The sequence below is a fragment of the Rhizophagus irregularis genome, chromosome 4 (genome assembly GCF_026210795.1).
Source record: "Rhizophagus irregularis chromosome 4, complete sequence".
Taxonomy (NCBI): Eukaryota; Fungi; Glomeromycota; class Glomeromycetes; order Glomerales; family Glomeraceae; genus Rhizophagus; species Rhizophagus irregularis.
In genome coordinates, this window is record NC_089432.1 from 533,108 (window position 1) to 551,220 (window position 18,113).

An 18,113-nucleotide genomic window follows, 5' to 3' on the forward strand; every position below is an offset into this window, starting at 1 on the left:
CCCACCGTCGAAGTAGATTCTTCTGATAGTTTAGTTCATTTTTTTATTTTACTTCTTCATTTCTGATATGTTTATAAAATTTGTATTCGCTAACTATTACTGTTCAATAAAAATAAAAATAAAAATTTATAAAGTATCACCTAATTTATTAAAAATATTATGTTAATTTAATGATACTACTCGGCACCATGAATTTTGCCTAAATTATACAAATTTTTTGAAAATTTGAGAGGTGTAAAATTTTGATAATAAATACATTATTATAAATAATGAAAGGTTAGGCAAAAAAACCAATTATTTTTGTTATATTTATATACTAATTTGTAGCTTAAAATTAATCAATTCAACCTATCTATTAATACAAATTTTTTTTAAAATCATGGATCGACAGTAACTTGGGTCAAGGTATAATGGCGGCAAAATTAACAAAAATCCTAAATTTCATTTAACTTGGATACTGTTGTTAAATGTCAATTTCGCAAAATTCTGGCCAGAATTACAGACGGCCCGAATTACTGCCGATTATCGAATATTATTTTAGCGAGATAGATTTATATGATTTATTTTAATAAATGATAATCAATAGTAGATAATAATTTAAACAAATAACTAATTTAAATGATTTAAAAATTTTTTTTAGAATTTTTTTTATCCGATATTTTAATATCCGGATAAAAACTGCGTATTTTTTTTTTCGGATATACCGCAGTTTTTATCCGTACACGATTAAAGCACTAATAACATTTAAGATCATTGAAAATTAGTCAAATGATAATGTCATTTAACATCACTAAGTCAGGGCTAACATTTCTTGCAGAGATGCGAGAAATTTCTTTTGACATTGTCAATGCATTTAGTATGAAGTATTCATTAATCACAAATTTATACTACGGTTAGAGTATAATAAAATTATGTCATAATCAAATATCACGTCACGTCAATAGGAAAATATATATAAAAATTTTATTTAATTTATGATTTTATAATGAATACATTAGTTACTAATACATTTTTTTTTAAAATATAAACGAAATCAGTACTTAAAGAAGAATAAATTTGAACCTTAATATTATATAATTCAAATTCTTTTACTTCATCTTTTAAGACGAATAATTCATTATTATTCACCTTAAAACCCAAATATTTAACTCTTTTCTTTCTCATAATATAGTCCTTTATATAATGTAAAATATCATTCCCGCTTTCACGAATAATAATAATTTTAATACATAATCTATTAATAAAAGTATTTTGAGAATTTTTTAAAAATATTTTAAAATCATTTGCATTTTCAATTATAAGATTTAAATCTAAATATTCTAATTTAAAAGGTAGGATTTGTCCTAAATTTTGTAATACAATTAAGCTAATTTCAAAATTATTAGATGAATCACTTATCTGATGAATTGCAAGATGATTAAGATTTTGACCAATATTTTCAATAAAATTGAATAATGAATAAATATTTTGATCATCAAATCCGAATAACTCCAAAACTTTAATCTTCATACAATAACTTATAATTAATTCAAGTGATTGTTGTTTTGATTCATTTATTAATGGCCCAAAACTAATATTTTCTAAATAATTACCAGATTTTTGTAGTAATAATTGTAATGAATCAATATCTAGCAACTCATTATTCATAAATAAAGTTTTTAATTTAAAAGGTTTGGTAATATTAAGAATTCGTTCAATAAAAGAATTTAAAGAGTAACAATCAATAATATGAATAGATTCTAAAACATTTAATTGTTCAAATATTTCATTAAAAGCAAAAATGTTATTAAAACTAATATTACGAAAAGTAATTATTTTTAAAGTATTCAAAATATTAGAATTTTTGAATGAAGTAAATAAATAATTTAAGTTTCTGTAATTAGATTTATGTGGTAAATGAATTATATTTAAATATTGATCATAACGACAACCATGAAATTCATAACTAAGTGATGAAATTGTATTAATTGATTTTAAATAAGGGATAATTGTTGTTATATTTATATGTGTTGGACAAATGTTGAAATTTAAATTTTTGATATTATGAATGAAACTTTGATTTTGTAAAATTAATTTAAAAGCAATATTAAAATAATCACAATCATCATTTGAAAAGATAAAAATGTCAAAAGTATTCAAATTTATTTCTCTTTCAATAAATATCTTAAATAATGATTCATATATAAATTTTAAAAGATCATATTTTGGATGTGATTGTAATGTAAGTTGATTTGATTGATTTCCAATTTCTCTAGTTGATGAATCTCTAACCCAAAGTTTAATAGTTGAAATAATATTCTGTGTATTTAAATATTTAATGAAACTAAGATAATTGAATAATGTATTTAAAGGGGATAAATTTTTATTAATACCATAATCTTGTAACTTTTCTTTATCTTTTTCTTCTAAATATTGTAAATAAATTTCAATGAAATGATAATATTTAAATTTTTTAATTGAAAATGTGTTTTCCCATAATAATGGAATTGCTAAACGACACCATAATCTATTAACTAAAATACATGAATACAATGTTGAAATATCATTCCGTAAATATTGTATAATTTCATCCGTTAATTCGGTTAAATCTCCTGAAAATATTTTTGAGCATGTCATTATTGTAAACGAAGAAAATAAAAAGAAAGAAAAAGTGAGTTATTAAATTTCAAATTATGCCAAATTAAGTTAATTTTTGTGGAGTATGAATTCCGATTACGCATGTCGCACAAAACTTGTTGATGTTGATCATTCTTGAAGTGGGACGATCACAATAAAAGAGAATTTTAAAATAATTTAACTTTAAAGACAACGTGAGTTTTTATAATTATAAACAATTTTTTTTTATTGTATATTGTGAACATTTTATTATTCCAAAATGTTTTTAGCTAATTAATTATAAAGTTTGTTATTTTTATTATTTTAGATAAAGTTTGATAATTTTTTTTTAAAAAAAAATCCTATTTTTTTTATTTTTATTTTTTATTTTTTGATTAATCTATATAATTAAAAAAATTCATAAATTTATTTATTTATTTATTTTGTCATTTGATCTTACCTATTATGGAAAATTTAAATAATTTGCCAAAATTGAATTATTGGTTATTTGACTTGTCTTTTTTATATAATTTGTTGCCGATCTTGAAATCATTCAAACATAAAATAACGATTTCCCCACTATTTTTTTTTTATTTTTACAAATTAACATTTTTTTTGTTTAATAAATTATTAATTAAAATGGATGAAATTAAACTAAGTGATGACGTATTTGAACAAATAAAAAAGTTCGATCGTTATCATTTGACTAAAGAACAAAAATCGTTAATTGATAAACTAATAATAGACAAAGAATTAAATAAACGATATAAAAATAATGGGTTATGTAAAAATTGTAAGCAGATTAATACTCATTATGATTGGTGCCAGCCATGTGTTTCTAAACGTTTTCAACAAAATTTCAAAAATTGGACAAGTGGAAATCATGTCGTTGATGAATTTATTCAAAAAGCACAATTAAAAGCTGAATGTGAAAGTCAAATCATAGAGTGGATTGAATATGATAAATTTGAAGATGTTGAATATTTAGCAAAAGGGGGATTTGGAACTACTTTTAAAGCAGGTTGGAAAGATGGTCCTTGGACAATAAATAATTCTCAATTGGAAAGGAATGGTGAAACAAAAGTTGCTTTAAAGTGTTTACATAACTCACAAGGTATTACGACAGAATTCTTAAAAGAAGTAAGTTATTTTCATTAAATTTAAATTAGTCTTTATAAATGTTAAACTAACTATAATTTTCTTTTAAAGGTTGAATCAAACATTTTAGTATATAGTTCTATTTGGATAGTTGATTGTTTTGGTATTACCAAAGATCCAAAAACAAATAATTTTATGATGGTAATGGAATTAAAAAATGGTAGCTTAAGACAACATTTGAATAACAACTTCATTTCACTGAATTGGGAGCAAAAGTTGGGGAGTATACAAAGTATTGCACATGGTCTTAGTGATATTCATAAAAAAGGATTAATTCATAATGATTTTCATTGTGGAAATATATTAAGTAATTTTAAAGAACATGCTTATATCACTGATTTGGGATTATGTCGACCAGCAAATGTCAAATCCTCTCAAAATAATAATAAAAAAATATATGGAGTATTACCTTATGTAGCTCCGGAAGTTTTAAGAGGAAAAGAATATACTCAAAAAAGCGATATTTATGGATTTGGAATCATTGCATATGAAATTTGTACAGGTTTCCCTCCTTATTATGATATACCTCATGATGAATTCTTAGCAATGAAAATTTGTAAGGGGTTGAGGCCAAAGTCTAATTATAAAATTCCTCAATTAATTTTTGACATTATTAATCAATGTTGGGATGCAGACCCTTTAAAACGACCTAATGCAGTTAGATTAAATAATTTATTTTTTGATTTATGGAAAGATATCGCTTACAAGAAAATGGATTCTGTAATTTATGGGCAAGTTAAAGAAGCAGATGATATTAATAAAAAGTTATCTTTTTCATCACCTTTGATATCCACTGGTACTATATCATATAAAACACATCCTCAAGCGGTTTATACAAGTAGACTTTTAGATTTTAATAATCTTCCAGAACAAAAAAATGCCGATAATAATAATGATTTACTTGGAATAGAATATTCAGGTAAACATATATAGTTTTCCATAATAATTTAAATTATTTTACAATTCTAACAACTAATATTTATAGATTCCTTAAAAATCGATTTTACTAAACTTGATATTAATTCTAAAGGTAAATTACTCTCGTATGTGATTTTTTTGATTTATTAAATTTTAATTAAAACTATCTTTTATTATAGATGAAAGTAATTAAACTCGGATTACTTAATATTAAAGTATAAAAGATTATTATATTTTTATTTGTATTTGTATTTTGAAATTGGAGATTAAAGAATTATTTATTATATAAATTTTCCAAATCTATATAAATTTCCTAATTTAAACGGTCTTCAGATTGGAGTCCTGCACAAAACTTCATATTTTTGAATCCGATTCGGTTCCAATATCTTCGTGTTTATTTATTAATAAAATTTGTATTTACTATTAAAATAAATTTTTGTACTGTATTTATTTTGTTAATAAAGTTATTTATATTAGTTATTACTATTTATTAAAAAATTATCAATGAAATTATTAAAATTTATTTACTAGAAAACTATCAACAACGTGATTTACTATTATCTATAATTTTATACTTTACAAAACAAATAAAATCCATATTAAATTCTTTATATTTTATTAATAACTAGATAAAAGATAATACATATGTTAAATGTTTGATACTTTTTTTATTCAATTAAATTTTTATAGCAAAGGATCTGCAGAAAATGGAAATTTGGCGTGGCATCAAATAAAAGTAAATTATTTGAAACTTTGGGACAAATATTATTTATTAAACTACTGTATAATATTGTTTACTGCCCAATTGCATTACTTTTTATTTTTACGTAAATTTAAATCCTTACAAAGAATTATCAAAATTAATAACGGAACACATTTCCTAATCCGGAATCACTTACCATGAATAACAATGCATCCCATCTAAAAAAAGGTTAGCAATATTAGCATTTATCAATAAAGTATTAAACGAACATTAAAGTGGTTGGAATTCAAATAACAGATAATTTCGTTTTATTAATAATGATATTTATTCAAATCTATGGATATTATATAAAATATGGAAAAAAATCTAAAAAAAAATAACACATCAAATAATAACAAATAAATAATAATATAAAACCCTATAAAAAATTATCAACATTTATCCAGTTCATCAGATGGAAAAATGTTAATACTTTGATCCTTTAATGAATTAATAATTTCTAATTCATCATTCGTCCAATCAAATTCACACATATAACCTTTATTAATTCCCAATATCTTTAAAGAATTATGAACTTTTTGATAATTATTTACATATTTTAAATAATCTTAAATCTTCTTTTCCCTCAATATAAATAATCCACTTTTTCAAATTTGCTCTACAATTTTTCGTAAAATATTCAAAAGATAATAGATCGATATGAAAATCTAAAAATAAATATTCAACAAAATTTAAATAATCACCCAAAGTTTTAACTAATTGACTGGCATGATCTATCTCAATTTTTAAGAATTTTAATGATGACATTTCACAAATAAGTGTAATCATTGAATCTAAATCTTGTTTTATTTAATATTTAGATACAAGTAAAATTTGTTCTATTGAATATTATAGCGAGAATATACAATGATAAGCTAGAAAACTTAGTTTTTACGTCATTATTTGAAGTGTTCATTGAAAATGAAGGAAATTTACATTCTTTCGAAGTTGTACTGTCTTTGATATGAGGTTTAAGTATTTAATAATATGGAGATTTTACAAAGTCAAAATCTTACATGCGATATCAGAAATTTAACTTTAGATTTTTTGTTATTTCAACTCAAAATCTTATTTCATTTTTGAAATTTTTAATCAATTTATTAAATTTTTAAAATTTTGATAATAAAGTTTTAATATCAATATGTGTAAATATTAATTTATTTAATTTTGATAATACTAATTTATTAATTTATTAAAATTTCGATAAAATTTTGATAATATTATTTCGATAATATAAATTTAAAATTTATTTATAGCTTCAAAATGAAATCGATTAAAATAAACTGTTAATATGCAGTAACTGCATTTTGAAAATTTTAATTAAGTCCAAACTGAGTTTTGACTATAGTTTTGCTTTAAATTTAATGAGTGTGTTATTTGATCAAGATTTGGTTTCAATTTAAAAAATTTCTGCAAACGAAGTTTTGGACCCAAGTTGGTTTTAACATGTTAATTTTGGCAAATTTAAATTTAATGATAATTATTACAACAATATTTAAATATTAAAAGATAAATTATTCAATTACAAACTGATTTTATTTATGTAAAAATGGTTTGCAAATACTCTATAATCAGTGTTGAATATAAAAAAAAAACTATTTATAAAGAAATAAAAATATTTGTCCAATTACAAACTGATTAAACTGATTTCACCTAGTTTACAAATACCTTATAATCAGTGTTAAACAAAAACTATCAAAAAAGAAAATAAAATATGGTTTTACAATGATTTCATTTATTCCTTTTGATTAATTATTTTCGTTTTAAACTTATAACCTATTAAATAAATTAAATAATTTATAAATTTTAAATATTTTTTTAATTAAAAAAAATAAATAAATAAATAAACACAACTAACTTACTTTGTGAAGTCAATAACTTCCATTGAATAAAGATTTTTTGTAAATGTATTAAGTAATCGAGATGTGTAATAAGCTTCTGGATGAGTAGTTGATTGATTACTTTCAATAGATAAAAGATTTGCTTTTCTATATTCTTCTGCTTTTTCAAATTGCTTTTTAATTTCCTCATCATCAGCATAATGAAATAGTTCAATCGATTTTTTTAAGTCAATAGCACTTGGTCTATTATTTGGATTTGAATCCCAACACTTTTTCATTAATTCACCATAACATTTTGGTATTTCTGACTCGTTTATTTCAGGTCTAATTCCATTACATATATTTAATACTAAAAACTCATCATGTGCACAATTGGAAAAAGGTTGTTTTCCAGTTGCTATAAAATACATGATCATGCCAAGACTGTATATATCTGCTGCTTGAGTATAAGGTTTACCTTTTAATACTTCAGCCCTATAAGAAATATGTATACGGAAAGGATACGTTTTGTATACATTTTATGTACGTTTCTATAGATTCCGTATACAAATTCCGTATATTTAATAAGCAATTCATTTTTGAACATTTTTTAAAAAACTAATGTATCGGAAAAAATTAATCATATGGAATGTATACGGAATTTTTAAACTTAATATTTTTAGAAAATAATTTTACAAAAATCTCGTATCATAACACGAGATCACGTGATGATATGTTTTTTGTTTTTATATAAACCCTTACTTTGATAAGTTTGATCTTCCGATCTTCCTTTCTGTCTTTCCCTACCCTCTCTTTTCTCTTGTCTTATTTTTGTTATTTTTTCTAAATTTTCCTTCTTTTTTCGTCACCCCCCTTTAAAAAAAAAAATTTTTTTTTTCGTACCGCACTTTAAAAATTTTTTTTTTCATCACTCTCCTTTAAAAAAAAAATTTTTTTTTGATTTTATTCTTTTATTCCCACTCTTCTTTTTTTTAAAAAAATTTTCTTCTTTCTATTTCTATTTCCTCTTTATAAAAAATTTTTTATTTTTCTAACTTTGACGTCCTCCCTTTAAAAAAAAATTTTTTTAAACTTTCCTAACTTCGTTACTCTCTTTTTAAAAAAATATTTTTTTTGATTTATTCTTTATTCCCCTTTCTTTTTTATTTATATTTATCCCTTTTTTTATTTCATAGGCCAGCAGATTTTTTTTTGTGAGAAGATTCAGTTTCTTTTTTCTTTTTTGTAGATCAGTTTGGGAGTCTTTCCTTTTTGTTTCTTTTTTTTTTTGTAAGTTGGGTTCAGATTCTTTTCTTTTTGTAGGTTGTTTCAGTTTTGTTGCTTTAGAGTCTTCTTTTTTTGTAGGTCAGTTTTGGATTTATTTTGTTGTTTTGGTTTCTTTTTCATCAGATGCTTCATAATTCTTTTCATTTATGTAGGTCAGACATTCTGGAGTTCTCTTTCTTTTTTTGTAGGAATGCTGACCTTTGGTGACTTGGACGATTGCAGATACTATATGAAGGAGGGGGTTTTGTTTCCAATTAAGTTAGACGTTCTTATGTTTCTTTTTTTTGTTTTTTTTAGGTTGTTTGACTCCAAATGAACCTGAACTTATAGATAATTTTGGTTGCAATAGGTGGTTTTAATAAGGAGGGAATTTTCATAATGTATTTGTATTTTGTTTATTTTTTATTTTTTATTTTATTTAATAAAGTAAAATTAGATTTATGTAAATATAATTATAGTAAACTGTAATACAAATAGTAAATTCAGTGACCAAATCGTATAAATTTCGTGATAAAATCAGTGATCAAATCATGTAAATTCCATATGAATTCCGTGTAAATTCCGTATCCAAACCATATTTTTAGTGATACGGAATTGTGCATTTTTCCGTATCCTATTATGATACGTTATTTCTAAGGAAAAAAATCGTATAAAAACTTTATAAAAAACGTATCCAATTTTTTTATAGGGCAGGGGCTACATAAGGTATAACTCCATAAATTTTGTTTTCATCTTTTATATTACCGACTTCTCCACATAATCCCATATCTGAAATATATATTCTACTATAATGGGTTACAAGTTGCTTCTTCAACTAATAAATTTCCTACATGAAAATCACGATGAACCTTTTGTTTTTGATGAATATTTAGAAGTCCTCTAATAATACTCAATATTGATTGTAATTTATATGCCCAATTAAATTCATTATAATTTTTATTTAAATGATAATATAAACTTCTTCCCCTTGCATGATCTAGAACTATAAGATAATCTTTTGTATCTGGATTTTGAGACAATCCATATATTCGGATAATATTTTCATCATAACCAAGAGAATATGCTCTAATCTATTAAAATGTGAAAATTTATTATTTTATATAAAATAAAATTTAATTATATATGTATATAAAGTTTCTTACCTCATTTAAAAATTCATCAATAATATTTTGTGATGAATTAAGCAAATATTTTAAAGCGACTTTACTATTACCACTCATTCTTCTAAATTTTTCTTCGTAAGATAACTGAATGGACCATCCTTCCATATTGCTGAATAAACTATGGCAAATCCTCCCTTACCTATTTCTTCAATCTTATTAAACTGATTGTAAGGTATCCACTCAAATATTATATCAGAAATATTATGATACTCCATATATTTTATCCCTGTATTCAGAGTTGTTACCCTAATAAAATAAAATAAAATATTACCAAAATAATTAAAATAAAATAAATTAATAAAAAAAATTTTATACCTTGTTAAAAAATTCTTCAGTAATATTTTGTGAATTAAATGATTTTAAAGTAACTATTTTATTCTGATTTTTTAAATTTCTTTTTTATTTTTATCATAATTCAACTGACCATTTTTCCATATTGCTGAATATATTGTAAATAAATCATTTTTACCTATTTCTTTAATATTATCAAACTGATTGTATGGTATCCATTCAACTATTATATCATTATAATGATTAATTTTTAGTTGAAATTCTTGAATGAAATTATCAACTTTTTCATTTCCACTAGTCCAATTTATAAAATTTTTCTTTAAATTATCTATTTGACATGGTTTACACCATTTTTTATTCCAACAATACATAAAAATCATATATTCTTCACCATATTTTTCACAATATTCATCTTGAATAACTATTATATAATCTTTCGTATACGGATTTTGTGATATTCCATATATCAGAAGAGTATTACTATTGCGTCCCTTTATTCGAAAATTAATTAGTATAAAAATAATATAAAAAAATTATTTATATTAATGTTTCATACCTTGCTTAATAATTCATTGGTAATATTTTGTGAATTATACATATATTTTAAAGCAACTTGTTTTTTTCCTCACTTTCTTTTATATTCTTTTTTATAAAGACAATAATATAAAGGACCATCCTTCCATATTGTTGAATATATTGTACTAAAACCATCTTTTCTTATTTCTTTTATATTATCAAACTGATCATATGGTATCCATTCGATTATTATATCATTGTAATCATTAATCTTTAATTGAAATTCTTGAATAAAATTATCAATTATTTCATTTCCAATAGTCCAATTTGCAAAATTTTTCTCTAAATAATTTATTTGACATGTTTCACACCATTTGTACTTCACATTTGTATATTTTTTACCACATTTTTCTCTTGAAAAACAATAAAATATTCTTTTGTATTTGGATTTTGAGATATTCCATGTATTTGAATATCATCAGAAAAAGAATATGATATAACCTATTATAAATAATAAAAAAATTATCACAATTAAATATATATATATTAAAATGTTGTATTAAAGTCATTTCATACTACCTTATCATAAAATTCGCTGGTAATAATTGGTAAATCATACAAACAACTGAAAATAATAATTTTTTCATTCTTAGATTTCCTTACATATTCCTTTTTGTGATGACAATAGTATAATGGACCGTCTTTCCATATTGCTAAATATAAAACATTGTTTATTTCTTTAATATCATTCAATTGGTTGTATGGCATCCATTCAAATATTATATCATTTGGTCCATGAATCTTTTGATTTTTTCTTGAATTAAATCATCAATGATTTCATTTCCGCTTGTCCAATTTGTAAGGTTTTTTTTAAAATTATTTATTTGACATGGTTTACACCATCTATCTTTTACAAATGTATATCCGTCGCCACATTTTTCACAATCTATATCAATTTGTAACATTTTTTTATTATTCAAAAAAAAAGCGAACGATGAAACAGCTGGGAACGCACATCAATTTACACTGCATATTTATTTAGTTTTGATGACCATGCCGATCGTACTCTATTAATCTGGTCATCATAATAATCACGTGACAGTCGTGACATTTTAAATGATATTTGATGATTTTTTGAATTGCTGATCCGTATTCTTTATAGTTATCGGCAAGTCAGTACATCAGGACCCGAGTTAAGCTTGGTGAGTGCAGTCCGGTGGGGAGTGACACGGACACTGTAAGGCATAACCTAGACACGATATGTGATAAAAAAATAAACTAATTTTTCTTTCCTAATATGGTAATTTCCGGTCTATGCACGTTCATGCACGTAATTCGTCACTGATGAGTCCGCATCACGTCCATGTAAAAAATACCGGACTGCACTCAATAATAACCTCACGTCCTCACCGGACCGGACTCAATAACGAATAACCCATGTAGGTCAGGGGAGATCGGTACACATGCTCTACGTATTTCTTCAGGGCCGGAACTATGTAATGCTGGTCGTAATATCCACAAATGGAAGCGATCTACATGATTTTGGCTCATTCTAAGCAAATAAGACCCTTTCTATGTATAGCTCGGAGTCCTAGTACAAATGCACGCCATTGTACGCCATTGTGTTACATACATTTCGATCGACTGTCGGTATAGAACCACTTCTTTTTGTAATAAAAAATATGGAAGGAAGTTCAAGTCAGGTAAATTATTATTTTAAGCAAACATTAAAAATTTAGTCAATTATAAATCATTTTTCATTAGAATTAATTTTATATAATAATAGGGTGGAAGTTCTACAAATACTGCTCCTGGTAACCTAGACAATAATAACTCTCTTTCGTATAAAACGATTTTGTATGAAAATATGTTCAACAATCGTATCCTTCTTAAATTAGGAGAAGATGGATTCATCACGCCTGATGAAAAGGCAAAAGAACTTATTAAGGAACTATCCGAAATAAAGTATTTATATGCTCTGAATGTGCTTTTTGAAAACTTGCAAAATGAGTTTTCATCTCAAGTTTTAGCAAATTCATTAGAAGCTTTAGTTGATACTCCTTTAATCATTATTCAAAAGAAAGTGTTGCTAGATTAGAATTACATTTAAGAGCTTTGGTTACCGTCTTAGAACGGATATGGTTTTCACCAATAGTACTTAGTAAAGAACTTCGTGATAAAGTTTATAATTCTTTAGCAAAATTTGCAGAAATTCATCGTAAAACAACTCAAGTTATCGAAGTAGGACTTGATAATAATTTTAGACGAAATTTCAATCAATTCAATCAACAAAGTAATAATCAATATGAACAAATTATTAAAAAGCGTAATTATAATATTGATTTTTTATTAATCCATTTGCGAGATACTTTTCATAGTTTACGTGATGATGAAACTTGGTTTCAAGAAATTATACGAAGAGTTAGAGACTTACTTAAAACTGCATTGAATATTACACCAGGAATTCTAACAATGGCAGGAATCAATCTTCTAAATGATTGTTCAATCTTATCAATGTTTACTCAAATACGTCAAAGTTTAAGTTTTAAATATCCGGTAGCATCTTATTATGTAGATTGGAGAATTATGTTAATAATTCAAAATAATCTTTTCATTTGGTCTGAAAGTTCTGAAAAGATTATTAGTAAAAAATTTAGTGAATTGGTACTTATGGAATATATCTGGAGCTTTTTGGAAAGAGAATGGGGTAATTCTGCAGACAAATCTATTTTAGATTCTCAAACAAAATTTGATGAAGTATCAAATAAAGTCGTCAAGACTTTGATAAATGCTGGAGGCATTTTAAATGATCTTTCTGGAAATGAACCTATTGCATTACCACATACTTTGTGGTTTGAAAATTAGACCTTGCACAAAATCTTATCCAAAGATCATCCCGAATAGCAACATATGGTCTTTGTTATTATTTAGCAATTGAATCACTTAATAGAGCACCAAGTAGTTTTATTCAGTTTAAATCTACTGAATTATTATTACATTTATATAATATTAATAGTGAAATGTTTTCAATGATTGAAATTGATTTTGATCAATACACACAAAAATTAAGTGAAAATAATTTAGAAGATTCTTTAGAAACTTATTAACTTTTGTCAAAGAGAAATATCATGAAGATTTAAAAATTTTAATAATATTGGAAAAGGAAAAGAGGGAAAAGGAAAAAGTTTAAATCAAAATTCATATTTAAAGAAAAAACAAACAGTAAATTCTAATATTTTAAATGTTATAGCAGATGAAATTACTTATTTTTTTTAATTAGATGTAAAATACATATTGAATTGAACAAGTATTATGAAGCTAAAGGAGATTTGGATATGTTATTTAAATTTAGTGATAAATACATCAGTGCAAAATACATTTTTCTACAGATCAACGAATATAATGTTGGAAACTGCTGGTAACTCATTCAAAATCACAATTTAGAAACGTTTATGTCATGTTGAATTATTAAGATATAGACATATTATTTGTTCCCATACCTGGATTTGAAATGAAGCCAATGATAGACTTTATTTATTCCATACATAGCCTTACTGTCATTAATATAATACATAGTCTCTATTCTCATGAATTACGAAATACTATATTGTCCCGTGTTGTTTTTTGAATCTGTAATCTGAAAAACTAACCTCATTTGGCATTATGACCAGATTACCAGATTATCAACATTTTACGGTAAAGGAGATGCAATAGTTATTGCTGATTGTTATTGATGAGTCACAATTAGAGATCTAGATTTCACCGATCTATAGATGATAAAAGTAGCTTCACATGATGATAGATAGATAGTATCTTATAATTTATTAATAAAGACTGATATTTTACTAATTGTTCTCTGTGTATTTTTGTTGTGAATTGGTCACTACAGGTGCACCAAGAAAGGTAGTACTGACTACTGACAGACAATTCCAGAAATATATTTTGTAATAAAACCTTTTAATTTACCCTATATTTTATTTTTGTTTATACAAAACTGGTGGCATCTATTCCAGTTAAGATAACAACATGTAAATAAATAATCTATAAGAGTAAATCATATTGATCATGCATTATAAGCCACAATTATACATTATTAGTCATTAAGTTAACTCATATTACTAGTTTTAGACTAAGTAACTTTACTAACTTATAAATTAATTGATGTAATAAATGTGACTCATATGACTCATACATGATCTTGATTTTTCTTATGAATCATAATAAATTATTATTAGTCACATAAGATTTTTACAAGTATATATACCCTTAAATTTTCTCAAGGAAAAATCAAATTTTCTCAAATATATTAAATCCAAATTTTCTGTATCAAATATTTTTCAAACACAATTTTCAATCAAGTATTTTCCAAACAAGTTTCAATCAAACATTAAATCTGAATTTTCTATATCAAATTTTTTATATCAAATCCAAATTTCAATTCAATTTTAAAATTTCAATTTAAAATTAATTCAAAAATGTCTTATCAATTGTGTCCTAACATTATCAATACTGTTCTCAATGAAATTCCCCTCAACAAATGCTACCACCATTATCAACCAACTGAATCAACCTTCCAATATCTACCATCATTTGCTATATATTTTTACATTCTTTTTATTATTTTACTCATGTCTACTGATATTATCAAATATATAATTATCCTAATTCTTCTTTCATTAAAACTCTCTTGTGCTGTTACAATCTTCCTTCTTACCCGACTTCTTTCATTTCCCAATGTATTACATTCTTTTGAACATTTATTATTCTCTCTATTATTATCACTTCTCCTTTATTTATTATCTATATTATTATCAATCCTTCTCCATTTTCTTTATTTTCTCAATTGCATAATTTATATTCTTCTTTTTTCTTATCTATTTTGTAAATACTATTCTACTTTTAATCCCACAGTAGTTTAGTCATCTTTTTCTTTCATTATTTTCAATTGACATATTTTTCAAAATTATCTTATATTATGTAGCTAGGTCCATTGCTTACCAAATATAGCATGGAGACATAATCTTTACCCTTTGGTCAACTTGGGATTACTTGGCCATTCTTAGATAGATAATTTTTACAGGGGGATCGTTTGCATCGCCCTTAATTGGTGTCAGAGAGATCCTTTGTCTTGTAAAAATTTACCCTTTTTTGATCATTTGACCATTCTTAGATAGATAAATTTTACAAGGGGATCGTTTGCATCGCCCTTAATTGGTGTCAGAGAGATCCTTTGTCTTGTAAAAATTTATCTTTCTTTGATCATTTGATCTATCTCATGTGATTTCATTCTTCACATGTGATACCCTTTATTTTATTCCTTTGTTGAGCTCTTTCCTTAATAACTTATTAACTCAACAATTATCCATCACCGTTGGTTCCACAATTTCTGTGTCCAAGTTCAATTCTTGGAGGTGATTTTCTTACTTACTAATTAGTTTATCTTCAGTTTTCCATTGGGTTTGGTATAGTGTCTTCCTGTTTGTTAATTTATTTCTCTGATTCATTGTAGTCCAGAGTAGTATTTTTTTGCGCAAATAATTTTTATTTTTTTTTATTTTAACATGATGACAGAACGAAGGTACAACATCATGTATCACTCTAAAATAAATAAATGTCAAAAGTGATGGTTTTGAGGTTGACATCAAAGGTAAGATTATTGTTGTCTTAATTATTATAATTTAATTCGAAAATGCAACAATCAACATATTTATTGATACATATGATCATTACTTTTATTTGCTTTTCTTAATTCAATATATTCTGTCTTTTAACCTCCCATGCACACTCTTAAAAATAATTGGGTTTTAAAACAAAAAATCGAATTTAATTAATATGAAAAACATTTTACTGCACGATTATAATATCAAAAAAAAATTTATAGAATTATAAAGGTATCAAACAACCATTGACATTCAAATAAATTTTTTTTTGTATTTTCATTTTTGTTAAATTCAATAAAATTATAGTATTGTCGCAAAATACAACAATAGTTGTATTCTTAATTTCTAAACACCCAGTCCCAGTAGTTACTAGAACATAGGTTAATGTGGAATAGAGAAACTTTGTAAATTTTATGAAACAAAATTCAACTTTAGATTATTGATAAAATACGAATGTCGGATAGATTATAAGATTATAATTTTTTTAATAAATTAGGGCAATTTGGGCACAGGTGAGCTTTAAAATAAGAGTTAAACATAACACATACCATTGGGATAAATTGGTAATAATGTAAAAATAAACATGCATGTTTGAGTAAATAATAAAAGAAATTGTAATGTATACTAGTTTTATTTACAAGTTGACTTTATGATAGAGCTAGTAATTTTGTTCGATATAATTAAGAAGCAAGATTTTTCTTTAATTATTAATTAGTAATCCATGTACCAATCGGACCACCCCTTAAATCTGCATTTCCAATATAGGAATATCCACCAATTTTTAATCGAATAGATTGAAATTTTTAATGAAAAAACTTTGACATTTGCTTTATTTTATTAAAGTATCAAAAATAGCTCTTAAAAAAGTTAAACTTTCACCAATAAACTTTAAATTTCTTCAATTCGTAATTTGTGTAACCATCGACACAAAACCGAAAAATTTTTTCACTTAATAATTTGAAAATAAATACTTTAAATATGTTCAGAACTTATATTTTAAGATAAAATTACCATTTTTAAATTCCTAAAGATTGATTTATAAAAGTTTCATATAAGCATTAAAAATGGGAAAATGGATTATTGTTAGTTAACCTTAAAGTAGGAAATATTTTTACATTTATTATATCATTTTTTTTTAAATATTCTATTAATATATGTCCAAAGTATATATGTGTGAATTTTGAGACTTCTTGCTAGTACTTTTATTAGAAAAAAAAATGATAAATAATTTTTACTAAAATTTCGCTAATTGATGATATTTAAAAGCAATTCGCAAAATTTTGAGTTTTGAAATACTTAAATTTATATTTTTACAAAATAGATTTAATCTCTAAGTTTTTTTTAAAAAAAAATTTAATTGGTTTGGCTAAAAATTGACCGACTTTACTTTTTTTGGAAGTGGAGATTTGATTTTGCCGATCACTAGGTCCGATTCATTCGTGGATCGGCAATTAAGTATATTTTTAATTTGGCTATATTTATATAAATTTCTCCTAAAATTAAAATAAACTTAAAATTTTAGATGACAAATTAATTTGACTAAATCCATTTGGTCGTTACAATTGTGATATCAGTCAGTTAGATACTCAATATTTAGCTTGAATTTTACTTATTCCTATTATCCTATACATGATTGATTAACCAATATTTAAACTATCTTATACTATTTTTAAAAAAAATTAAAAAATAAACTATTGAATTATATATAAGGTGTGACATGTAAAATATAATGGAGATTACCTTTTTTAGATAAGTAATTAAAAGTCTAAAATCTTTAAATTCATAAAAGAGAAATATTTTTTTTGTTTTATAGGTTCAAATCAACTCATTTAAAAATTACTTAAATTTTTCTTTACTTGTAGATTCTGGTATTCTGGTATTGAGAAAAAAAAATCACAATTATTTTTTTCTATTTGCAAGTTCTGATATATAAAAAAAACTTATTCTTTTTTGCTTGTAGATG

At 24.2% G+C, this 18,113-nt stretch overlaps 6 protein-coding genes across 6 annotated transcripts; 2 read left to right on the plus strand and 4 right to left on the minus strand.

Moving 5' to 3' along the window:
• Window positions 1–972: 972 nt before the first annotated feature.
• On the minus strand, window positions 973–2,616 carry OCT59_023490 (uncharacterized protein; the record flags this gene model as incomplete). Its single annotated transcript, XM_025332494.1, has 1 exon — window positions 973–2,616. One exon carries the CDS (start codon window positions 2,614–2,616, stop codon window positions 973–975), a length of 1,644 nt encoding a protein of 547 aa, XP_025171255.1.
• Window positions 2,617–3,234: 618 nt separating this feature from the next.
• On the plus strand, window positions 3,235–4,864 carry OCT59_023491 (uncharacterized protein; the record flags this gene model as incomplete). Its single annotated transcript, XM_066134728.1, has 5 exons — window positions 3,235–3,735; window positions 3,805–3,856; window positions 4,388–4,672; window positions 4,739–4,783; window positions 4,851–4,864. The coding sequence occupies 5 exons, from the start codon at window positions 3,235–3,237 to the stop codon at window positions 4,862–4,864; spliced, it is 897 nt and encodes a 298-aa protein (XP_065990822.1).
• A 2,318-nt stretch (window positions 4,865–7,182) lies between these two features.
• OCT59_023492 (uncharacterized protein) lies at window positions 7,183–7,532 on the minus strand (the record flags this gene model as incomplete). Its single annotated transcript, XM_025320474.2, has 2 exons — window positions 7,183–7,189; window positions 7,276–7,532. The coding sequence occupies 2 exons, from the start codon at window positions 7,530–7,532 to the stop codon at window positions 7,183–7,185; spliced, it is 264 nt and encodes an 87-aa protein (XP_025171253.2).
• Window positions 7,533–9,305: 1,773 nt separating this feature from the next.
• Window positions 9,306–9,788, minus strand: OCT59_023493 (uncharacterized protein; the record flags this gene model as incomplete). Its single annotated transcript, XM_066134729.1, has 2 exons — window positions 9,306–9,590; window positions 9,663–9,788. The coding sequence occupies 2 exons, from the start codon at window positions 9,786–9,788 to the stop codon at window positions 9,306–9,308; spliced, it is 411 nt and encodes a 136-aa protein (XP_065990823.1).
• A 96-nt stretch (window positions 9,789–9,884) lies between these two features.
• Window positions 9,885–10,572, minus strand: OCT59_023494 (uncharacterized protein; the record flags this gene model as incomplete). The annotated part of the gene is made up of 4 exons (XM_066134730.1): window positions 9,885–9,929; window positions 9,999–10,051; window positions 10,321–10,465; window positions 10,531–10,572. 4 exons carry the CDS (start codon window positions 10,570–10,572, stop codon window positions 9,885–9,887), a joined length of 285 nt encoding a protein of 94 aa, XP_065990824.1.
• A 1,600-nt stretch (window positions 10,573–12,172) lies between these two features.
• OCT59_023495 (uncharacterized protein) lies at window positions 12,173–13,355 on the plus strand (the record flags this gene model as incomplete). The annotated part of the gene is made up of 3 exons (XM_066134731.1): window positions 12,173–12,193; window positions 12,277–12,455; window positions 12,575–13,355. 3 exons carry the CDS (start codon window positions 12,173–12,175, stop codon window positions 13,353–13,355), a joined length of 981 nt encoding a protein of 326 aa, XP_065990825.1.
• Window positions 13,356–18,113: the final 4,758 nt, after the last annotated feature.